This window comes from Oncorhynchus kisutch, linkage group LG17, assembly GCF_002021735.2.
Source record: "Oncorhynchus kisutch isolate 150728-3 linkage group LG17, Okis_V2, whole genome shotgun sequence".
Classification (NCBI taxonomy): domain Eukaryota; kingdom Metazoa; phylum Chordata; class Actinopteri; order Salmoniformes; family Salmonidae; genus Oncorhynchus; species Oncorhynchus kisutch.
Genome location: NC_034190.2, coordinates 27,362,767 through 27,388,983, shown reverse-complemented (window position 1 = coordinate 27,388,983; position 26,217 = coordinate 27,362,767). Strand labels below are relative to the sequence as shown.

The following is a 26,217-nucleotide window of genomic DNA, read 5'->3' as shown; positions in this document are numbered from 1 at the left end:
TCCCTGTGGAACGCTTTGGACACCTTGTAGAGTCAACATGGGCCAGCTTCCCTGTGGAACGCTTTGGACACCTTGTAGAGTCCACGCCCCGACGGCAACAGGGGGAGGGGTGTTCTTAATGTTTGGTACTCTGTGTATATTACACATGAGCACCGGCTTTGTATTTTCCCTCCTTCATTTAACGGGGGTAAACCTGGAGAGTTGATGCATCATGCATTACTTTATGTGCTTCTGTCTGAACGAAGGGGATGGGTTCCAGCGCAGCATGGGAATCTAGATCTCCTACATTAAGTTACCAGGTAAGTTTACAAGACTTGTCAATTTGCCAGACAGAAGAATGAGTGCAACTCTTTGTTGATAAACTCCATTTATCAAATACATGCAAACAACACCCTTTCAGAAGTTGGCTAAACTCAACATTTATTGTGAACATGCATTGTAGGATTTTATTGAGAGACAATGATACAGAGGCCCAAATATACAAGTTCAGTAGTAAAAATCCATGTAGACAGAGAGACAGAGAGACACACAGACACACACACAGACACACACACAGACACACACACAGACAGACAGACAGACAGACAGACAGACAGACAGACAGACAGACAGACAGACAGACAGACAGACAGACAGACAGACAGACAGACAGACAGACAGACAGACAGACAGACAGACAGACAGACAGACAGACAGACAGACAGACAGACAGACAGACAGACAGACAGAGAGAGAGAGAGAGATCAAGCTAATTGCAGTAGCACAAAGCAATAGATGTGATCATGTGGTGGAATAAAAGCTCAGAATATATGACCTTATTTCCATAGAGATAGAAGTAGGATCATATAACCAGGAGGATGCTGCTTGGTAACCATGTTTACATGAGAGTATCTGTACGGTGCTGCTCAGACAGATTGTTGTGAGAGAAGGGTTGGACACACAACACAGAACTTGACTGGACCTGACACACTCCTCCCATTTGGAGCGCATCAGGACAGTACAGTGCCATGCATCAATGGGAAGCTGAGTTAAAAGCAGGACCTTTTCACACGAACAATACAAAAAGTCCACAACCGATACTTTTCAATGATTATGGTGATGAAATTCATAACGTGATTTTAAAGGTGATTTCCAAAATTTCCAGTAAGATCTACTGTATCCTACATGCTTTAACAGAGAGTACACACAAATACCTTAGAGTTATAGCAGCTATTTACATCAGCTAACCGCTAGAATATTTAGTTCAATGTCCTCTCCTCGAATGCTCCATCTATCCATGCCTTCAGCGGTGTGTGCAGTAAGTGGGTGAACCCGTCTCTCCTCGTTTAAAGTTGTGCCAGGCTCTATGCCCCAGCCTCTATGGGTGCCTCCAGGGCTTTGATGTGCACGCTGGGCAGGCCGAACCAGGATGGGGGCAGCTCCTTTCCCTGGCCAGCACTGTCATCCTGGAACTTGATGTTGAGGTAGAAGTCTCCAGTGTAGAGGAACAGGAGGGCGCCCATACACACAGAGTTCTCTGTGGGCTTCACCTAGGAAAACAACACAAAAGAGACATTCAGAGTGCCTATGGATAGCTAACTCATTGGAGAATAGTTTCACCACCAATCACACACACACACACACACCGTGTCTATGTAGAAGGTGTTAGATCCTATGAAGGTGACTGCGTCCTGCAGGGCATAGTTCTGAACTCCGTTCTGGTAGTCCTGGAAGGGAACCACGGTCAGGGCGAACGGTCCGACCGCGTTCTTACTACGATTGGTCAGTTTCACCTCCAATGGCACGGCGTCGCCCACCCTACAGTCGGCGATGATGTCACAGTCACACGGTTTCCCGTTCACCACCACGTCTAGAGAGAGAGGGAGTTAGGGATGAACACCTACATATCGAGACATTGTTTCAATTCCCACATGGAAGCAGATTGCTGTGTGCACAGTCACCTGCTGTAAATGTATTTGTTCCTCTATGAAATATTAGTGCTTGGTTGGATTTGAGGTTTGACTACTATTTCTGTAATTAAACACATTATCAGTAAGGTTGTCTTGAGACAATCTGTAGCTTTGAAAAGAAAAGCAAAATTAGGGCCGCAACTGATACCAAGTCTTTTAGATAGTAAGGAATGAATTTGTGAACAGAAGACAGACTTGTGGAGATCTTAAACGCGTCATGGAACAATTTCCCTCAACATGTATTTTTCCCCAATCACAGGCGTGTCTCTCTCCGTCTCCTCAACAACCTGCATTCACATCTCAGAATGACCCACCCTCAGTGCTCTCTCTCTCTGCTATGCCGTTTCCATTTCATTTGCATTCACGAAAACACTATACACAGCCTTCACATGTGCAGACGTCTCGCAGCACATTGTTTCTGGTGTGGGAGCAATAGTTTAAAAGGCGCTTTTATTTAAATTAACGGAGAGCGAGGGAGCTCTGGGGATTAAAGGAATTCAGACTGCACCCTATCAATCTCACACATGACTCATTTCTGTCAAGAAGGGACAAATGAGATGGTTGGAAAACCACCCCCCCCTCATTCTACTCCCATACTCTCACAGAGAGGCACTCTCTCTCCCCTCTTTCTGCCTCTTCTCTCTCCCTCTGCATCGCCCCTCTCTGACATGTCCAACTGAGTTCAATTAAGGTGTAAATGAAATTTCTCTAATGTGTAGCCAATCCAGATATGGCACTGTTTGGTTCAGGTGGAACCACCATGTATGTTTCTATAATCAGCTCTATGGTTCTTCTGCTCCTCTGGGGGGGGGGGGGGGGGGGGGGGGGGTCAGAAAATGAGGGAGAGAAACACACACACACACTAGTGCAATGCCTTGTGGCTGTAGTTAGAAGTGCTACTCAGAGCCATTGAGGCCATGTGACATGAAAGAGCCGGGTGTGGGTGTGTGTTGGGGTGTGTCCTCTGCTGTGGTGTGTTGTACCACAGATTGCGGAGCCTCACAGGCAGACGTACACAGACAGGGAGCCTGAAGACTGGAAGGAGCTACCAGAGAGCTGAGCCGTGCCACACTGAGCCCCCTCCCTAGTGAAACAGAGCCAGGGTGTCCCACTCCAGGGAATCTGCAACTTTACCACAGTGCCATTCAGCTATACATCTAAAGCTACACTGTATGTTGGAACCTGGAAGGACACATTCAGCTATACATCTAAAGCTACACTGTATGTTGGAACCTGGAAGGACACATTCAGCTACACATCTAAAGCTACAATGTATGTTGGAACCTGGAAGGACACATTCAGCTATACATCTAAAGCTACAATGTATGTTGGAACCTGGAAGGACACATTCAGCTATACATCTAAAGCTACACTGTATGTATGTCTCAGCCTCCAGTATTTATGCTGCAGTAGTTTATGTGTCGGGGGGCTGGGGTCAGTTTGTTATATCTGGAGTACTTCTCCTGTCCTATTCGGTGTCCTGTGTGAATCTAAGTGTGCGTTCTCTAATTCTCTCCTTCTCTCTTTCTTTCTCTCTCTCGGAGGACCTGAGCCCTAGGACCATGCCCCAGGACTACCTGACATGATGACTCCTTGCTGTCCCCAGTCCACCTGGCCATGCTGCTGCTCCAGTTTCAACTTCCACCTGACTGTGCTGCTGCTCTAGTTTCAACTGTTCTGCCTTATTATTATTCGACCATGCTGGTCATTTATGAACATTTGAACATCTTGGCCATGTTCTGTTATAATCTCCACCCGGCACAGCCAGAAGAGGACTGGCCACCCCACATAGCCTGGTTCCTCTCTAGGTTTCTTCCTAGGTATTGGCCTTTCTAGGGAGTTTTTCCTAGCCACCGTGCTTCTACACCTGCATTGCTTGCTGTTTGGGGTTTTAGGCTGGGTTTCTGTACAGCACTTTGAGATATCAGCTGATGTACGAAGGGCTATATAAATAAATTTGATTTGATTTGATTTGATTATGTAGGAACATGGAACGACACATTCAGCTACACATCTAAAGCTACACTGTATGTTGGAACATGGAACGACACATTCAGCTACACATCTAAAGCTACACTGTATGTTGGATCCTGGAATGACACATTCAGCTACACATCTAAAGCTACACTGTATGTTGGAACATGGAACGACACATTCAGCTACACATCTAAAGCTACACTGTATGTTGGATCCTGGAATGACACATTCAGCTATACATCTAAAGCTACACTGTATGTAGGAACCTGGAACGACACATTCAGCTACACATCTAAAGCTACACTGTATGTTGGATCCTGGAATGACACATTCAGCTATACATCTAAAGCTACACTGTATGTAGGAACCTGCAACGACACATTCAGCTACACATCTAAAGCTACACTGTATGTTGGATCCTGGAATGACACATTCAGCTATACATCTAAAGCTACACTGTATGTAGGAACCTGGAACGACACATTCAGCTCCAGCTAGCTATAAGTCTGCATTGTCAATCTACCGAGCAGTGTTTTAACTCCCTGCAATAGACTAAGCTACTTCTTTCAAAAACCGAGAATACATACACAGAGGTTCTCTAGAGGAGAACGTTGTATGTCTCTCTGTCTGTGAGAAAAAGTTGTCTCCAAAACGAGTTGTGATGGAATGTGATTGAAAGTGTAAAACGAGAGGGAGAGACGACAGAGACAGACGACAGTCAAGTCAAACAGTAGTAATGTGATCAGTACAGAGATGTCATCGTCAACATTACCACTACCCCTGAGGAGCAGAGGGTTTTTCTGGTAGGAATCCACTCTCAGTTCTAACTGGATTCTACAGTGTATAATCCAGATGCTTTTCTTGTCTTTTTACTCACGTAAAAGCCAGGTAATTATTTGGTGCAATTATGCTAAACATGGATCTGTGAATATTTGAATAGTTCCTTTAACATATTGTTCATGATATTTGGGCTTTAGTGTCTCCACAGCTTGGAGGGACCTGTGGGACTTAACAATACACTCCTACAGTACACAACATTCATAGGTAGGAGATTCTAACGTGACACCTTTCCAATTGTTTAGAGTTAGTTGTTCAAAACTGGTCGGTAGGAGATGTGCAGATGACAGGTACAGTTGTAAACAGGGATGATGAATTCCAGCACATTAACTAGTGAACAAAAGAGGAAGACAAGTGTGAGATGAGCTGAGTCACAGGCTGGTTTCTGTCGGGGGGCTGGAACATAATCATAATAATTTGGAAACTGAATATTGACCACAACTAAACCCCAAATTAGATTATATTTGAAAATACCAATGATTTGTAGCTGAACTCCTGGTGATTTGAGTCTTTTTTTTAAACTAAAAACCTTTGGGGGCCCAGATACAAAATACTAGCAGGCCGCCAGTTGCCAACCCCTGGCCGACACCCACGTCCACACGCACACGCCTCAATCACCGCCTGAACATTTACAACACAAACTCCTGTTAACTCCTCTCTCCTCCTTGGTAGTCCATACAAAGCCTGAGTGACTGAGGGAGTCATTGAGGTAATGCTTCAGCTCAACTCAAGAATTAAGTACAGCCAGCAGTGTGAAGGGAGCCCAGGGTTACAGAGGAGGAACCTGCAGTGAAGAACTAATGGCTATCACATTGACAGTTCTACCTCAGACCTTGTATGCCTTTCAATGAAGTGCTTAGCCATGCTGCACCATTATAAGTGGCATAAAAAAAAAGAGTTTCACTTTAGGGGCCACATACAGTCTCTTTCTGTATTCAGACAGCATCATAATCAAGACCTCCAGGGGTTACTGAGCACCGATGTGTGAGCGTGTTCGCTGAGTGGGTTCCACGCCGTTCTCTTCCACAGCCATGATAAACATAACATGGTCTCTAAATAAGTAATAGACTCTGATTGGTGTTCCTCTTAACCAATAAACAAAGGGAAAGCGAAGAAACCCAGGCCTGTGATTGGTTGACTGGACAAGGCACCCAGCATCTTGTTCCATCTTCCCCAGAGAAGAATGTGACAGATGTCTCCTTAATAGCATACGCTGCATAGTGTGTGTGTGTTTACCGTGTGTCTGTTAAACACTACCCCCCATCAGTCCCTGCCCTGCATGGTTCTCAGTGCTAGACAGGTGTGTGATGTAAACAAGGTGATTAAACCATGTGTGTGATTTAAGTCTTTGGGGGTTTGAGTAAACACACCTCACCCTGTCACCCCAGGGCCACAGTGCTGAGAGGATGAAGTGAAGCAGAATTAATAGTTTCATTAAAAGACCATGTTTTGTTACCGAACAAGAAGCCACCTATAACAGGAGAGAGAGAGAAAACTGGAGAACAAACGGTTCCCTTTCCTCATTCTCATACTGGTGTATTAGAGGGAGGGAGGGAGAGAGGGAGGAAACTGGAGAACAAACGGTTCCCTTTCCTCATTCTCATACTGGTGTATTAGAGGGAGGGAGGGAGAGAGGGAGGAAACTGGAGAACAAACGGTTCCCTTTCCTCATTCTCATACTGGTGTATTAGAGGGAGGGAGGGAGAGAGGGAGGAAACTGGAGAACAAACGGTTCCCTTTCCTCATTCTCATACTGGTGTATTAGAGGGAGGGAGGGAGAGAGGGAGGAAACTGGAGAACAAACGGTTCCCTTTCCTCATTCTCATACTGGTGTATTAGAGGGAGGGAGGGAGAGAGGGAGGAAACTGGAGAACAAACGGTTCCCTTTCCTCATTCTCATACTGGTGTATTAGAGGGAGGGAGGGAGAGAGGGAGGAAAGGAATAGTGAGAGAAAGAGGAGGAATAGAAAAAAACAAATTCCAGCAGACTGGGTAGTGGGGGAATAGAGACAGAGAGAGAGAGAGAGAGATAGATAGAGAGAGAGACAGAGAGAGAGAGAGATAGAGAGACAGAGAGAGAGAGATAGAGATAGAGACAGAGAGAGATAGAGACAGAGAGAGAGACAGAGAGAGAGACAGAGAGCAAGAGATAGATAGAGATAGAGACAGAGACAGAGAGACAGAGAGAGAGAGAGAGAGAGACAGACAGAGACCTATAGCTCATCTCTTGGCAGTAGTACTGTAGACTACTTTATCACTGACCTCAACCCAGAGTCTCTCAGAGCGTTCACAGTCAGTCCACTGACACCCCTATCAGACCACAGCAAAATCACAGTCTACTTAAACAGAGCAATACTCAATCATGAGGCATCAAAGCCAAAGGAACTGAGTAACATTAAGAAATGCTATAGATGGAAGGAATGCAGTTTGGAAACCTACCAAAAAACAATTAGGCAACAACAAATTCAATCCCTCTTAGACAATTTCCTGGGTAAAACGTTCCACTGTAATAGTGAAGGTGTAAACTTGGCAGTAGAAAATCTTAACAGTATATTTGACCTCTCAGCTTCCCTATCAAATCTAAAAATCTCAAATAGAAAACCGAAGAAAATTAACAATAATGACAAATGGTTTGATGAAGAATGCAAAAATCTAAGAAAGAAATTGAGAAACCTGTCCAATCAAAAACATAGAGACCCGGAAAACCTGAGTCTACGCCTTCACTATGGTGAATCACTAAAACAATACAGAAATACACTACGGAAAAAGAAGGAACAGCATGTCAGAAATCAGCTCAATGCAATTGAAGAATCCATAGACTCTAACCACTTCTGGGAAAATTGGAAAACACTAAACAAACAACAACACGAAGAATTATCTATCCAAAATGGAGATGTATGGGTAAACCACTTCTCCAATCTTTTTGGCTCTATAACAAAGAATAAAGAGCAAAAACATATACATGATCAAACACAGATCTTAGAATCAACTATTAAAGACTACCAGAACCCACTGGATTCTCCAATTACATTGAAAGAGTTACAGGACAAAATAAAAACCCTCCAACCCAAAAAAGCCTGTGGTGTTGATGGTATCCTCAATGAAATGATCAAATATACAGACAACAAATTCCAATTGGCTAAAACTCTTTAACATCATACTTAGCTCTGGCATCTTCCACAATATTTGGAACCAAGGACTGATCACCCCAATCCACAAAAGTGGAGACAAATTTGACCCCAATAACTACAGTGGAATATGTGTCAACAGTAACCTTGGGAAAATCCTCTGCATTATTATTAACAGCAGACTCGTACATTTCCTCAATGAAAACAATGTACTGAGCAAATGTCAAATTGGCTTTTTACCAAATTACCGTACAACAGACCATGTATTCACCCTGCACACCCTAATTGACAATCAAACAAACCAAAACAAAGGCAAAGTCTTCTCATGCTTTGTTGATTTCAAAAAAGCCTTCGACTCAATCTGGCATGAGGGTCTGCTATACAAACTGATGGAAAGTGGTGTTGGGGGTAAAACATACGACATTATAAAATCAATGTACACAAACACAACAAGTGTGCGGTTAAAATTGGCAAAAAACACACACATTTCTTCACACAGGGTCGTGGGGTTAGACAGGGATGCAGCTTAAGCCCCACCCTCTTCAACATATATATCAACGAATTGGCGAGGGCACTAGAAAAGTCTGCAGCACCCGGCCTCCCCCTGCTAGAATCCGAAGTCAAATGTCTGCTGTTTGCTGATGATCTGGTGCTTCTGTCACCAACCAAGGAGGGCCTACAGCAGCACCTAGATCTTATGCACAGATTCTGTCAGACCTGGGCCCTGACAGTAAATCTCAGTAAGACCAAAATAATGGTGTTCCAAAAAAGGTCCAGTCACCAGGACCACAAATACAAATTCCATCTAGACACTGTTGCCCTAGAGCACACAAAAAACTATACATACCTTGGCCTAAACATCAGCACCACAGGTAACTTCCACAAAGCTGTGAACGATCTGAGAGACAAGGCAAGAAGGGCATTCTATGCCATCAAAAGAAACATAAATTTCAACATACCAATTAGGATCTGGCTAAAAATACTTGAATCAGTCATAGAGCCCATTGCCCTTTATGGTTGTGAGGTCTGGGGTCCGCTCACCAACCAAGACTTCACAAAATGGGACAAACACCAAATTGAGACTCTGCACGCAGAATTCTGCAAAAATATCCTCCGTGTACAACGTAGAACACCAAATAATGCATGCAGAGCAGAATTAGGCCGATACCCACTAATTATCAAAATCCAGAAAAGAGCTGTTAAATTCTACAACCACCTAAAAGGAAGCGATTCACAAACCTTCCATAACAAAGCCATCACCTACAGAGCGATGAACCTGGAGAAGAGTCCCCTAAGCAAGCTGGTCCTGGGGCTCTGTTCACAAACACAAACACACACTACAGAGCCCCAGGACAGCAGCACAATTAGACCCAACCAAATCATGAGAAAACAAAAAGATAACTACTTAACACATTGGAAAGAATTAACAAAAAAACTGAGCAAACTAGAATGCTATTTGGCCCTACACAGAGAGTACACAGCGGCAGAATACCTGACCACTGTGACTGACCCAAAATTAAGGAAAGCCTTGACTATGTACAGACTCAGTGAGCATAGCCTTGCTATTGAGAAAGGCCGCCGTAGGCAGACATGGCTCTCAAGAGAAGACAGGCTATGTGCTCACTGCCCACAAAATGAGGTGGAAACTGAGCTGCACTTCCTAACCTCCTGCCCAATGTATGACCATATTAGAGAGACAAATTTCCCATATCTACTGGGTGAAATTCCACAGTGTGCCATCACAGCAGCAAGATTTGTGACCTGTTGCCACGAGAAAAGGGCAACCAGTGAAGAACAAACACCATTGTAAATACAACCCATATTTATGCTTATTTATTTTATCTTGTGTCCTTTAGCCATTTGTACATTGTTAGAACACTGTATATATATATATAATATGACATTTGTAATGTCTTTACTGTTTTGAAACTTCTGTATGTGTAATGTTTACATTTAATTTTTGTTGTTTTTCACTTTATATATTCACTTTGTATGTTGTCTACCTCACTTGCTTTGGCAATGTTAACACATGTTTCCCATGCCAATAAAGCCCTTGAATTGAATTGAATTGACAGAGACAGAGACAGAGACAGAGAGACAGAGAGACAGAGAGAGAGAGAGAGAGAGAGAGAGAGAGACAGAGAGAGAGACAGAGAGACAGAGAGACAGAGAGACAGAGAGACAGAGAGACAGAGAGACAGAGAGACAGAGAGACAGAGACAGAAACAGAGAGACAGAGAGAGAGAGAGAGAGAGAGAGAGACAGAGAGACAGAGAGAGAGAGAGAGAGAGAGAGAGAGACAGAGAGACAGAGAGACAGAGAGACAGAGAGACAGAGAGACAGAGAGACAGAGAGAGAGAGAGAGAGAGAGAGACAGAGAGAGAGACAGAGAGAGACAGAGACAGAGAGACAGAGACAGAGAGACAGAGACAGAGACAGAGAGAGACAGAGAGAGAGAGACAGAGATAGAGAGACAGAGACAGAGAGACAGAGAGAGAGAGAGAGAGAGAGAGAGGGAGACAGAGAGAGAGAGAGAAATTGAATTGAGAGAGAGAGATAGCGATAGAGACACAGAGAGAGAGAGAGAGACAGCAGAAGAGAGAGAGACAGCAGGAGAGAGAGAGCGAGTGAGAATGAGCGAGAATGAGCGAGAGAGAGCGAGAATGAGCGAGAGAGAGAGCGTGACAGAGACTTCACTGCAATTAAACACACCACTAGCTACAACAGCTGCTCCCTTTGCAGTCGCAACAAGTGGTCTGTAGCTTTCTTTTTTGTTGTTGCTGTGGCCACACTACTGCGGAGGCAAAGAGCTGCGCTGCGGCGTCACCACAGCAACCAGGCTTGGCCCCAGCCAGTGCAGGGCAGAGAGAGAGAGATATAGGAGAGAGAGCGAGTGAGGGAGAGAGTGTGAGCGGGAGGGAAAGAGAGAGGGAGAGAGGAAAAGAGGGAGAGAGAGTGAGCGGGAGGGAAAGAGAGAGGAAGAGAGAGTGAAAGAGAGAGGGACCTGCTGAAGACACTACATTACGATATGAGTGTGGATATGACTGATCAAAACTAGCGAGTCTGTGAGAAAACAAATCTCACAGCGTCTCTTCTCTACTTCTATGTGATAGAAAAAGAACGTTTGGTTTGATATTGTAGTTAGCAATTAATACTTAACAAATAGGAGGATATTTATGTTCTAAAACCTAAAGCTGGCATTCCATAGACAAGATGTGGTGCGTGTGTCCCGAGACAGAGATAGCTTGGAAGAGTTTAGAAAAACGCCCCACTGTCTCATCATCCTGGCATCTGGGAAACTAAGCCGAGTTGGAACCGGTCTGACTAAGCACTTTTAGGTCCTATATAAAGATCTAGTTTTTCATTTTCATTTAGGCTCTCGGCCCAAGACTGTAGGGTTGACAGTTTTATTATTGCAATAACGAACCGATATTGAATAACGATGATAGTTGAAGAAATGACAAAGTGTCTCTCACTTGATTAGACTATTCCAGCACAAGCTACATCAGATAAGGTCTCATCTCTAGGAATTAGTGCCAATTCTCCAGGCTGAGTGTGAGTGAACGCGCACGCGCGTGTGTGTTCAGTGGCAGTCGTAGCGTATCACCAGGTTGATTCAACACAGCAGCATGATGGAGTCAGTCAGTCATATTGGATGGGAAGGAGACTGGAGGACTCAGCAGGAAGACAAAGATGCTGCTGCTGCATGGCAGGACATGCTCAGTGCATAGCTTCTCCCATGGGGGTTCTCTCTCACATGATGTCTGTGTCTTTACTACTTCGAAATACTAGCTATCACCTGATTCTGCTAGGTCAGGAGAGACCTTTGGTCATGTTAAGGTAGCTGTGTAGTTACCCAGGTGGTATGGTTCTATTTATGATGCCTTTCAGGCTAAATCAAGTGCCCCCTAACGTAGTTGAAAGAAAAACAAATACTATGTGGACCCAGGTGTGGTAGCAAGGCCTAGTACGAGGCCTAACTACAGGGAACGTTTAATAGTGCCCAGTAACCACTTTAGGCCAGGGTCCTTGATGCATAAACTGATGGGAGCCTGAGTGTGCTGGCTGTCTAAAGGTTGGTTGGGATGTGTGCATGTGTGTGTGTGAGTGTGTGTGTGTGCCCGTAAAAGGTTGCGGTGTGGCGTGGTGTAACTAAAAATATCCCCACCCCCAGCGCCATCTGGCCCTTTACAACTATCGCCATAACAACCAGCAGCACTACTTCTGTTGTCTTTCACCACCATGAACAATCAGCTTTTAAAGGTTCAATCTGTTACAGCGGGAGGAGAGAGGAGAAGTTAGGGAAATACAATGTTTTGTCTTCACAAGCTAGGTTTCCATCCAATTACTGACAGATGGTCATCCAAATATTATAAAATAGCGGTGTGTTTCTACCATACTGACTTGTGGCTGATAAAAAAAAAATCAGTACGTGATGACAAGTACTTTTCACTTAAATATTCATGTACCGACTAAAAACTGTTGCGTTAAATAGCAAATGTACTCTGGTCTTGGTACGTGCGCGCTAGCCAACAGCTCGTTGCTACAGTGCGGGTAGGCTGTGTGGGTAGGCTGTGCGGGTAGTCTGTGCGGGTAGGCTGTGCGGGTAGGCTGTGTGGGTAGGCTGTGCGGGTAGGCTGTGCGGGTAGACTGTGTGGGTAGGCTGTGCGGGTTGTCTAGTCTACATGGTGAGATTATTATGGATAAGAGAGAGAATTATTTATTTATCAAATGGCAGTCAAGCATCGATCATCAGCAGACTAATATCCTTGATATTTTTTGGAAAGGAGTATCAAGCTTATCACATGCACTTGTGAACTTCCTCATAACTTATTTCATCTGTAGCCTAACAAACTGCATGCTCTGAGTTGTAGAGAGAGAGAGACAGAGAGAGAGACAGAGACACAGAGAGAGAGTAGAGAGAGAGAGACACACAGAGAGAGAGAGAGAGAGAGAGAGAGAGGGAAAGAGAGAGGGAGAGACAGAGAGAGAGACAGAGAGAGAGAGAGACAGAGAGAGAGAGAGACAGAGAGAGAGAGAGACAGAGAGAGAGAGAGACAGAGAGAGAGAGAGACAGAGAGAGAGAGAGACAGAGAGAGAGAGAGACAGAGAGAGAGAGAGACAGAGAGAGAGAGAGACAGAGAGAGAGAGAGACAGAGAGAGAGAGAGACAGAGAGAGAGAGAGACAGAGAGAGAGAGAGACAGAGAGAGAGACAGAGAGAGAGACAGAGAGAGAGACAGAGAGAGAGGCAGAGAGAGAGACAGAGACAGAGAGAGAGAGAGAGCCTGAGTAATGTAAAAATTTACTGGCCCCTGCCTGACTGACTCTCTCGCTTATCAACTAGAAAAAAAACACACACCAGCCTCACTCCTCTGAATGGTTCTCATTTTGGCTGCTGGCTATAGACAGACCTGCTTATTCCCAACATAACAATATGAGAGAGCTTTAATTAGTAGAAGTTCTATGAAGCATGACTAATACTGCACGCTTGCACGCGAGACAGTTAGATGCACAAATATCATACCCCCCCCCAAAATGCTAACCTCCCCTGTTATTGTAATGGTGAAAGTTTAGCATGTCTTGGGGGTTTGATATCTGTAACTTTCTCACTCATCATTATTACAGATTCTATCAGGACTACGCGTAATCATGGTATCATCCACATGAACGTAGAAGTGTTTAGAAACATATTCCATACTTATTTACAATAAAAGCTCACTGCACACTGGAGTGTTTAAATAGTGTTGCCGTCTCCACACGCAACAGGGATGTTTCCCTTCTTCCACTGTGGACTCTCTGTCTATAGATGCAGACCTCTTTGGTCGCCGTAGCACCAGCACCCCATCATACTATACGTAACAAGGAGATGGAGAGAGAGTGGCCAGATGCCATTGGATACCACTGGCTCCAATCTAAAGATGGAAATGTAATTTGTTGTGTCTCATTTGATCCCTCTCTCCGACTCTCCTTTTTCTACTTCAGTCAGAACCAATTGAGGCAATTTCCATGTATAATTATCTATTCTATTTGGGGCTTCCTGAACTGGCAGAGTCTGGTCGTTTGTTATTCAGTCCAGATCGGCCATCACAGCCCCAGAGGGAACGTGTTCACTGCATACTACTAGCAGGCTACATTTATTCCAATAAATGGTTGCTAAGAATAGAATTGTTATGCGTTCCAAGTGGCACAGCGGTCTAAGGCACTGACCCGGGTTCGATCCCAGGTTGTGTCACAACCGGCAGTGACCATAGGGCAGTGCACAATTGGCCCAGCGGTGTCCGGGTTAGGGGAGGGGCTTTACTTGGATCGTGGCGGGCCAGAAGCCTGCAGGCTGACTTCTGTCGTCAGTTGAACCGTGTTTCCTCTGACACATTGGTGCAGCTGCCTACCACTACCATGTTAAGTGGGCGAGTGTTCAGCAACACGGTTTGCCGGGTGGCTCGACCTTCGCCTCTCCCAAGCCCGTTGGGGAGTTGCAGCGATGAGACAAGATCGTAATTGGATGTCACAAGATTGGGGAGAGAAAGGAGATAAAATACAAACAAATAATATCAACTATTGTTAGACAATGCAGCGCAGCACACCCACACACTCCGAACTAACAGGTCAGTTCTGTGTTTCCCACCTCAGTGGTTGAGGTTACAATGTGGTGAAGGTATAGGCTGATTCTAGATTTGTGCCTAAGGGCAGCATGTACCCACAACAGAGCCCAAACAGCAGTAAACATTATTCAGCCTGGTTCAGAACCATGGACAGCTCTGGGTAGCCTACCTCCTTCAGTCCTACCATAATTACTTAGTCAGGGCATTTTCTTTCAAGAACCATCATAGCAGATGTTTATGATTCAAGTCAGAATCAACCAAGAAAAGTTTAAAATGGTCAGACTTTCACAGTTTGGCTAGGTAAAACTCCCGGAGAGAGTTCCAACCAATGAATGCAGGGTTCCAGCCCCAGCCCTCAGAGTGCTATACAGAGCTCTTAAAGAGGGGATGTCACGGTGACTGCAGCCATACAACACACGTGTCAGAAGTGTCATAACGTAACAGAAAAATGGAATAGGAAATATATTAGTGGGGCAAAAGGGTTTTAAGGGTGGTGAATGCTAACCTGTTGTATCTGAGAGGTATGCCACTCAGAAAGAAGTAATTCAGGGGTGGGAATTAAGTAACTAAGGCTCTGTTAAAAACAAAACCCTGCACTTCTTATGACGGATATTTGTGAATAACCAAACAGTGCTTCCCAGACACAGCAAAGTGAGAAATGACTATGAACAGCTGATTCTCTACAGGGTAGGTAGGGAAGACAAGAGCGGTGAGAGAGAAGTGAAACAGGATTATTGTATTTTATTAGGGAGAGGACCGAGTCTGCACCACCACTGCTGCTGAAACCTGCTGAAATCAATGTTTGACTGTCATTTCACAGTTCGATTTAGGCTAAAAGCTGTGTTTGTTCAGATGGGCTCTCAAAGGGGACCCGTCACAACATGAGGCTGTTATTACTGTGATGTTTGCATGTGGAACATTAATTTGTGATGATGTGTGATACTCATGATATGACATCATCCTCCAGCACAACTTCCCCCTCTGTTCATAGCAGTCTATTCATGCACAATAACACAGACCCCCCCCAGGCGTCCAGCCATTAGGCTACAGCCAGATTCACAGGTTGGAAAACCAGTGTCATATTCTTATTCTCTAAAGGCCAAACAAACAGTAAACAAACAGCTTTCAGCATTTTCCAAATGACTTTCATTAGCGTTATCGCCACCCTTTTGAGCTGCTTTACCCCCCTACATCCCTGATAGAGACAAAGCCCAACTCTGAGGACTCGGTGTTTGGGCTGTATCAGTATGAAGCCAGTGATTTATGTCAGAGCTGAACTGAGCAGAGCGGGAGAGCTAGGCGCTGAGGATCCACTTGAGCACAAAGCAACGAGCCATTCGCTGCAAAGCCCTGTTAATCACATAGATAGAAGAGAATTCAAATGATTCCCTATTTCCCCAGCAGACTACAACAGCAACAGTGTTCTGGGGGCTAGAGAAATAAAAACAGATTTCAAAGGCCAGATTGCAGGGAGGAATAATGAAGTCAAAAACAGCTGTTTGACTAACTCTAATGTGATTATCCAGCTCTTTTTAACATCCAGACCAGAGGTAGGCAACACTGGGCCTGAAGGGCCACTTTATGTTTTTGAACGAACTAACCTGGAAGACCAAATGTGTTGAATTTAGTCAATCACTGAACCGGCCAATTAGCTCAGTTGGTCTGGTGTGGTGCCTAGTTGGGACAAAATCCTGCAGTACCAGCGGGACTCCAGGAAGAAGGTTGCTTAGCCCTGATCCAGAGAATTCTATAAAGGAGTCATCTTTCCTTGGAGAGTAGAATTTTAACAGCATCGATCACTTAAAGTAAAACAGCTGAAAGATAAGCCTAGTCAATGTGTTTAACCTAGACATTCTTACGCTTCAACGGCCCAACATGACACCGTCCGTTGTTCTTCTCCCACCATTAACATGGTCCAACATGGTTTTGACATGGTCCAACATGGTTTTAACATGGTCCAACATGTTTTTAACATGGTCACACATGGTTTTAACATGGTCACACATGGTTTTAACATGGTCACACATGGTTTTAACATGGTCACACATGGTTTTAACAGTTTTAACATGGTCGCACATGGTTTTAACATGGTCACACATGGTTTTAACATGGTCACACATGGTTTTAACATGGTCCTAACATGGTGCAACATGGTTTTGACATGGTCACACATGGTTTTAACATGGTCACACATGGTTTTAACATGGTCCTAACATGGTCGCACATGGTTTTGACATGGTCACACATGGTTTTAACATGGTCACACATGGTTTTAACATGGTCACACATGGTTTTAACAGTTTTAACATGGTCGCACATGGTTTTAACATGGTCACACATGGTTTTAACATGGTCACACATGGTTTTAACATGGTCCTAACATGGTGCAACATGGTCCTAACATGGTCCAACATGGTCCTAACATGGTCCAACATGGTTTTAACACGGTCAAACATGGTTTTAACATGGTCCAACATGGTTTTGACATGGTCCCACATGGTTTTGACATGGTCCCACATGGTTTTGGCATGGTCCCACATGGTTTTGGCATGGTCCCACATGGTTTTGACAATTTTAACATGGTCACACATGGTTTTAACATGGTCACACATGGTTTTAACATGGTCCTAACATGGTTTTAACATGGTCCTAACATGGTGCAACATGGTCCTAACATGGTCCAACATGGCCCTAACATGGTCCAACATGGTCCTAACATGGTCCAACATGGTTTTAACATGGTCCAACATGGTTTTGACATGGTCCAACATGGTTTTGACATGGTCCAACATGGTTTTGACATGGTCCAACATGGTTTTGACATGGTCCCACATGGTTTTGACATGGTCCCACATGGTTTTGGCATGGTCCCACATGGTTTTGGTATGGTCCCACATGGTTTTGACATGGTCCCACATGGTTTTGACATGATCACACATGGTTTTGACATGATCACACATGGTTTTGACATGATCACACATGGTTTTGACATGATCACACATTGTTTAACACTGTCCAACATGATAGCATCCATTGTTCTTCTCCTACATGATTCATGGTAATATCCACCTACATTCCACTCTGAAGACCCTTAAGAACATTGGGATTCTAGTCGTTTCACGAGTTACATCTTTGCGCAGATCACATCTCATTTAAATCTGGATGTATTTTGTTCATCAGTCTTCAGCCTAAAGGAAAGTATTAATGGGAGACTTCCTTCCGCATGGAGGCTGACTGTTATTCCTTATTCATAAAGGGTACACTACCGCTCATTATCGCTGATTAATGTTAGCATGCTACAACATGGCTTAGACAAGAGAACTCATTACACTTCATATTAGTCTAAAATAATGTTCATAGAGACAGTAGTTGATGATTAACATGGCTTTGCCTTGAACAGCCTCAATTCGTCGGGGCATAGACTCTACAAGGTGTCGAAAGCGTTCCACAGGGATGCTGGCCCATGTTGACGCCGATGCTTCCCACAGTTGTGTCAAGTTGGCTGGATGTCCTTTGGGTGGTGGACAATTCTTGATACACATGGGAAACTGTTGAGTGTGAAAAACCCAGCAGCATTGCAGTTGACACACTCAAATTGGTGTGCCTGGCACCTACTACCATAAACTGTTCCAAGACACAAATCTTTTGTATTGCCAAATCACACTCTGAACTGACACACAATCCATGTCTCAATTGTGTCAAGGCTTAAAAATATTCTAACCTGTCTCCTCCCCTTCCTATACACTGATTGAAGTGGATTTAACAAGTGACATCAATAAGGGATCATAGCTTTCACCTGGATTCACCTGGTCAGTCTAGGTCATGGAAAGAGCAGGTGTTCTTAATGTTTTGTACACTCGGTGTATAACATCAGTCTACGATGAGACGGTGTGTTTCAGTGAAGTAAACAGTCTACTCTACAACACAGTCAGAGGAGCAGCATGAATCTCTAAAGACAAACAATAACAGGCACTCAACAACAACAGAGATAATTGTCTTCATTGTATTCATTCAACGCACATATGAAATGCATTATCCTCCGGGGAACCATACAGGAGAACAGATAAAGTCATCAACTATCACTATCAAATGTTTGCAAACTGGGAGAGTATAGCAGTTCACTGAGTTGGAGCTGTATTGTGTTGTAAAAGGATCCACCTGTTTTTCCTACAGTATGACATCATTTCTCTCTTCAAGGCTGGAAAAATAAACAATGGCATGGACAACGGCCTGCCATTATCCCAATACACGCACAGGCCTGCCAATAACTTAATACACTGGTGAGCACACACACACACACACACACAAAATGGCCTGCTTCTATCCCGACACATTGACTGACTCCTGCACCGTTACCAATACTAGGACTAGGAGGACTATGGATGGAGGGATCAGGGGAGAAAGAGGAGAGGATGGAGGGATCCGGGGAGAAAGAGGAGAGAGGATGGAGGGATCCGGGGAGAAAGAGGAGAGAGGATGGAGGGATCAGGGGAGAAAGAGGAGAGAGGATGGAGGGATCAGGGGAGAAAGAGGAGAGAGGATGGAGGGATCAGGGGAGAAAGAGGAGAGAGGATGGAGGGATCAGGGGAGAAAGAGGAGAGAGGATGGACGGATCAGGGGGGAAAGAGGAGAGAGGATGGACGGATCAGGGGAGAAAGAGGAGAGGATAGAGGGATCAGGGGAGAAAGAGGAGAGAGGATGGAGGGATCAGGGGAGAAAGAGAAGAGAGGATGGAGGGATCAGGGGAGAAAGAGAAGAGAGGATGGAGGGATCAGTGGAGAAAGAGGAGAGAGGATGGACGGATCAGGGGAGAAAGAGGAGAGGATGGAGGGATCAGGGGAGAAAGAGGAGAGAGGATGGAGGGATCAGGGGAGAAGAGAGGATGGAGGGATCAGGGGAGAAAGAGAAGAGAGGATGGAGGGATCAGTGGAGAAAGAGGAGAGAGAGGATGGAGGGATCAGGGGAGAAAGAGGAGAGGATGGAGGGATCAGGGGAGAAAGAGAAGAGAGGATGAGGGATCAGGGGAGAAAGAGAAGAGAAGAGAGGATGGAGGGATCAGGGAGAAAGAGTAGAGAAGAGAAGATGGATGGATCAGGGGAGAAAGAGGAGAGGGGATGGAGGGTTCAGGGAGAAAGAGGAGAGAAGAGAGGATGGAGGGATCAGGGGAGAAAGAGGAGAGGGGATGGAGGGATCAGGGGAGAAAGAGAAGAGAGGATGGAGGGATCAGTGGAGAAAGAGGAGAGAGGATGGAGGGATCAGGGGAGAAAGAGAAGAGAGGATGGAGGGATCAGGGGAGAAAGAGAAGAGAGGATGGAGGGATCAGGGGAGAAAGAGAAGAGAGGATGGAGGGATCAGGGGAGAAAGAGGAGAGGGGATGGAGGATCAGGGGAGAAAGAGGAGAGGGGATGGAGGGATCAGGGGAGAAAGAGGAGAGAAGAGGGGATGGAGGGATCAGGGGAGAAAGAGGAGAGAAGAGAGAATGGAGGGATCAGGGAGAAAGAGTAGAGAAGAGAAGATGGATGGATCAGGGGAGAAAGAGGAGAGAAGAGAGGATGGAGGGATCAGGGGAGAAAGAGGACAGAAGAGAGGATGGAGGGATCTGGGGAGAAAGAGGAGAGAAGAGAGAATGGAGGGATCAGGGAGAAAGAGTAGAGAAGAGAAGATGGATGGATCAGGGGAGAAAGAGGAGAGAAGAGAGGATGGAGGGATCAGGGGAGAAAGAGGACAGAAGAGAGGATGGAGGGATCAGGGGAGAAAGAGGAGAGGGTGGAGGGATCAGGGGAGAAAGAGGAGAGGATAGCGGGATGAGGGGAGAAAGAGGAGAGAGGGTGGAGGGATCAGGGATCAGGGGAGAAAGAGGAGAGAGGATGGAGGGATCAGGGGAGAAAGAGGAGAGAGGGATCAGGGGAGAAAGAGGAGAGAGGATGGAGGGATCAGGGGAGAAAGAGGAGAGAGGGATCAGGGGAGAAAGAGGAGAGAGGATGGAGGGATCAGGGGAGAAAGAGGAGAGAGGATGGAGGGATCAGGGGAGAAAGAGGAGAGAGGGATCAGGGGAGAAAGAGGAGCGAAGAGAGGATGGAGGGATCAGGGAGAAAGAGTAGAGAGGATGAGGGATCAGGGGAGAAAGAGTAGAGAGGATGGAGGGATCAGGGGAGAAAGAGGAGAGGATGGAGGGATCAGGGGAGAAAGAGGAGAGAGGATGGAGGGATCAGGGGAGAAAGAGGAGAGAGGGATCAGGGAGAAAGAGGAGAGGATGGAGGGATCAGGGGAGAAAGAGGAGAGAGGGATCAGGGGAGAAAGAGGAGCGAAGAGAGGATGGAGGGATCAGGGAGAAAGAGAAGAGAGGATGGAGGGATCAGGGGAGAAAGAGGAGAGAGGATGGAGGGATCAGGGGAGAAAGAGGAGAGAGGATGGAGGGATCAGGGGAGAAAGAGGAGAGGGTGGAGGGATCAGGGGAGAAAGAGGAGAGAGTGTGGAGGGATCAGGGGAGAAAGAGGAGAGAGGGTGGAGGGATCAGGGGAGAAAGAGGAGAGAGGATGGAGGGATCAGGGGAGAAAGAGGAGAGAGGATGGAGGGATCAGGGGAGAAAGAGGAGAGGATGGAGGGATCAGGGGAGAAAGAGAAGAGAGGATGGAGGGATCAGGGGAGAAAGAGGAGAGGATAGAGGGATCAGGGGAGAAAGAGAAGAGAGGATGGAGGGATCAGGGGAGAAAGAAGAGAGGATGGAGGGATCAGGGGAGAAAGAGAAGAGAGGATGGAGGGATCAGGGGAGAAAGAGGAGAGGATGGAGGGATCAGGGGAGAAAGAGAAGAGAGGATGGAGGGATCAGGGGAGAAAGAGAAGAGAGGATGGAGGAATCAGGGGAGAAAGAGGAGAGAGGGATCAGGGGAGAAAGAGGAGAGAGGAATCAGGGGAGAAAGAGGAGAGAGGAATCAGGGGAGAAAGAGGAGAGAGGAATCAGGGGAGAAAGAGGAGAGAGGAATCAGGGGAGAAAGAGGAGAGAGGATGGAGGGATCAGGGGAGAAAGAGGAGAGGGGATGGGGGATCAGGGGAGAAAGAGGAGAGGGGATGGAGGATTAGATGAGAAAGAGGAGAGGGGATGGAGGATCAGGGGAGAAAGAGGAGAGGGGATGGAGGGATCAGGGGAGAAAGAGGAGAGAAGAGAGGATGGAGGGATCAGGGAGAAAGAGGAGAGAAGAGAAGATGGATGGATCAGGGGAGAAAGAGGAGAGGGGATGGAGGGTTCAGGGAGAAAGAGGAGAGAAGAGAAGAGAAGATGGATGGATCAGGGGAGAAAGAGGAGAGAGGATGGAGGGATCAGGGGAGAAAGAGGAGAGGGGATGGAGGATCAGGGGAGAAAGAGGAGAGGGGATGGAGGGATCAGGGAGAAAGAGTAGAGAAGAGAAGATGGATGGATCAGGGGAGAAAGAGGAGAGGGGATGGAGGGTTCAGGGAGAAAGAGGAGAGAAGAGAGGATGGAGGGTTCAGGGAGAAAGAGGAGAGAAGAGAGGATGGAGGGATCAGGGGAGAAAGAGGAGAGAAGAGAGGATGGAGGGATCAGGGGAGAAAGAGGAGAGAAGAGAGGATGGAGGGATCAGGGGAGAAAGAGGAGAGAAGAGAGGATGGAGGGATCAGGGGAGAAAGAGGAGAGAAGAGAGGATGGAGGGATCAGGGGAGAAAGAGGAGAGAAGAGAGAATGGAGGGATCAGGGGAGAAAGAGGAGAGAAGAGAGGATGGAGGGATCAGGGGAGAAAGAGGACAGAAGAAAGGATGGAGGGATCAGGGGAGAAAGAGGAGAGAAGAGAGGATGGAGGGATCAGGGGAGAAAGAGGACAGAAGAGAGGATGGAGAGATCAGGAGAGAAAACACCATCAGCGCTGATCCATCTTTATTAAGCTACAGGAAGATTCACCTGGGTGGATCAGTGAAGAACATGGCGAGCTGTCATACCCTGCACGCACACACGCTATAAAAGCACACTTTGATTTCCTGCCTTATTACATTTCTCCACACCCCCTCTTTAAATTAGCTCTCACCCAAATGATGCAAATGAGCCACTTTTACCTTTGATATTACTCCTTAATACGCAGACATACCTTAATGCATAGCAACAAGTCCTTCACGTTAAAGACAAAGACAATGGGCCTCCCGAGTGGCACAGCGGTCTAAGGCATTGCTTCGCATTGCTAGAGGCATCGCTGCAAACCCGGGTTCGATCCCGGGCTGTATCACAACCGGGCGTCGCATAATTAGCCCAGCGTCGTCCGGGTCAGGGGAGGGTTTGGCCTGGTGGGCTTTACTTGGCTCTTCGCGCTCTAGAGACTCCTTGTGGTGGGGTTTGGAGGGTCATGTTTCGGAAGACGTTTGACTCGACCTTTGCCTCCCGAGCCCTTTGGGGAGTTGCAGCGAAGAGACAAGAAAAAAATGTAAAAACAAGAAAAAGTCAATGGAGGCAAAACCAAGTCTAGCTTTGGTTCCCTGAGCTAATCTTCATTTAGCATTAGCCGTTGGTTCAATGAGGCCTGAACTTCAATTTGATTTAGCCTGCAGGAGCTGGGAACCTCTTTCTCTCCCATGGAGGGACACAGACAGACCAGTTGAAAGACAGACAGACTACGCTAGACCACACAGGTCAGAGTCAGGGAGCGGATACATGCCAACTAGTCTAAGCATCTTCATTTGAAAAACTCATTTAGCCACTTGATTAAGGAAACCCTTTAATGTATTTCTGAGGGTGTCACAAAGTGAAGCGCACCAAGACATCACGATTCGACGCAATCAACTTCTTCACCAGCGTTCTTATGACCAGTTGGTAAAGTGGATCCGTGTCTCCTTCCACCACCTCCTCTGGATCAGTGCCTGCCTTACTGTGGGAGGAGCCCTGCCTGCCTGAACTGTTACGGTCGTAACACACTCACACTAACCACTCCTAGTGAGGCTGCAGCCGCATGTAGCCATGCCAGTCTGCCAGAGGATCTCCTAAATGAGAGTCATCAGTTGTGTAAAGATATTGGTAGAACTAAATCCTGCTGACATGCACACCCTGAGGCCACAGTGCGCTGGCGAGCATCAGCACATATCGTTATCCTGCTCCTGTTTTTAGGTCTGAGGAAGGGAACATTTTTAAGGACAAGTGATGCTTTATTTCATCCTGCAGTTCAGCAATGTGGCATCAGGCTGCCTGTGTGTGTGTGTTATCAGGTGGACATTCCACTCATCCCTACTCATAATTTGTCAGCTGGTTAAGCAGTAATAGAGCACTTGGCTACTGTTTCAAATGTGGGCCAACTGTGAGTAGGTGATAGTACCACATTTTCTTCCCAAATGTGGGTGAATTTCTACTTTCAGTGAAAGCAGACATTCACCTAATTTATCACTGACATTCATGTCCTTTGTGGGAACTAATCTAGGGGTTATATATGCTGTGATAGCGGTATCTAGAGGTTATATATGCTGTGATAGTGGTATCTAGAGGTTATATATGCTGTGATACTGGTATCTAGAGGTTATATATGCTGTGATAGGGGTATCTAGGGGTTATATATGCTGTGATAGGGGTTATATATGCTGTGATAGTGGTATCTAGAGGTTATATATGCTGTGATAGTGGTATCTAGAGGTTATATATGCTGTGATACTGGTATCTAGAGGTTATATATGCTGTGATAGGGGTTATATATGCTGTGATAGCGGTATCTAGAGGTTATATATGCTGTGATAGTGGTTATATATGCTGTGATAGTGGTATCTAGAGGTTATATATGCTGTGATAGTGGTATCTAGAGGTTATATATGCTGTGATAGTGGTTATATATGCTGTGATAGTGGTATCTAGGGGTTATATATGCTGTGATAGTGGTATCTAGGGGTTATATATGCTGTGATAGGGGTATCTAGGGGTTATATATGCTGTGATAGTGGTATCTAGGGGTTATATATGCTGTGATAGTGGTTATATATGCTGTGATAGTGGTATCTAGGGATTATATATGCTGTGATAGGGGTATATAGGGGTTATATATGCTGTGATAGTGGTATCTAGAGGTTATATATGCTGTGATAGGGGTATATAGGGGTTATATATGCTGTGATAGTGGTATCTAGGGGTTATATATGCTGTGATAGTGGTTATATATGCTGTGATAGTGGTATCTAGAGGTTATATATGCTGTGATAGTGGTTATATATGCTGTGATAGTGGTATCTAGAGGTTATATATGCTGTGATAGCGGTATCTAGAGGTTATATATGCTGTGATAGTGGTTATATATGCTGTGATAGTGGTATCTAGAGGTTATATATGCTGTGATAGTGGTATCTAGAGGTTATATATGCTGTGATAGAGGTATCTAGAGGTTATATATGCTGTGATAGGTTATATATGCTGTGATAGTGGTATCTAGGGGTTATATATGCTGTGATAGGGGTATATAGGGGTTATATATGCTGTGATAGGGGTATCTAGGGTTATATATGCTGTGATAGGGGTATCTAGGGGTTATATATGCTGTGATAGGTTATATATGCTGTGATAGTGGTATCTAGAGGTTATATATGCTGTGATAGTGGTATCTAGGGGTTATATATAATGTGATAGGGGTATATAGGGGTTATATATGCTGTGATAGTGGTATCTAGAGGTTATATATGCTGTGATAGTGGTATCTAGGGGTTATATATGCTGTGATAGGGGTATCTAGGGGTTATATATGCTGTGATAGAGGTATATAGGGGTTATATATGCTGTGATAGGGGTATATAGGGGTTATATATGCTGTGATAGGGGTATCTAGGGGTTATATATGCTGTGATAGGTTATATATGCTGTGATAGTGGTATCTAGAGGTTATATATGCTGTGATAGTGGTATCTAGGGGTTATATATGCTGTGATAGGGGTATATAGGGGTTATATATGCTGTGATAGTGGTATCTAGAGGTTATATATGCTGTGATAGTGGTATCTAGAGGTTATATATGCTGTGATAGGGGTATATAGGGGTTATATATGCTGTGATAGTGGTATCTAGGGGTTATATGCTGTGATAGTGGTTATATATGCTGTGGTAGTGGTATCTAGAGGTTATATATGCTGTGATAGCGGTATCTAGAGGTTATATGCTGTGCTAGTGGTTATATATGCTGTGATAGTGGTATCTAGAGGTTATATATGCTGTGATAGTGGTATCTAGAGGTTATATATGCTGTGATAGTGGTATCTAGGGGTTATATATGCTGTGATAGTGGTATCTAGGGGTTATATATGCTGTGATAGTGGTATCTAGGGGTTATATATGCTGTGATAGTGGTATCTAGAGGTTATATATGCTGTGATAGTGGTATATAGGGGTTATATATGCTGTGATAGTGGTATCTAGGGGTTATATATGCTGTGATAGGGGTATATAGAGGTTATATATGCTGTGATAGTGGTATCTAGAGGTTATATATGCTGTGATAGTGGTATCTAGGGGTTATATATGCTGTGATAGAGGTATATAGGGGTTATATATGCTGTGATAGGGGTATATAGGGGTTATATATGCTGTGATAGGGGTATCTAGGGGTTATATATGCTGTGATAGGTTATATATGCTGTGATAGTGGTATCTAGAGGTTATATATGCTGTGATAGGTTATATATGCTGTGATAGTGGTATCTAGGTGTTATATATGCTGTGATAGTGGTATCTAGGTGTTATATATGCTGTGATAGGGGTATAT

The 26,217-nt window shown here is 45.2% G+C and overlaps 1 protein-coding gene across 3 annotated transcripts in view; it reads right to left on the bottom strand.

Annotated features, from left to right (window-relative positions):
• Positions 1-350: 350 nt before the first annotated feature.
• Positions 351-26,217, bottom strand: part of trappc9 (trafficking protein particle complex subunit 9) — a 304,671-nt gene continuing 278,804 nt past the window's right edge. For all 3 annotated transcript variants that reach the window (XM_031793479.1, XM_031793478.1, XM_031793480.1), the window contains 2 exons: positions 1,626-1,849; positions 351-1,529 (listed from right to left, as the gene is read on the bottom strand). In XM_031793479.1, coding sequence (XP_031649339.1) covers positions 1,344-1,529; positions 1,626-1,849 — 410 coding nt within the window. In that variant the 3' untranslated portion in view covers positions 351-1,343. The remainder of the gene's footprint in view (positions 1,530-1,625; positions 1,850-26,217) is intronic.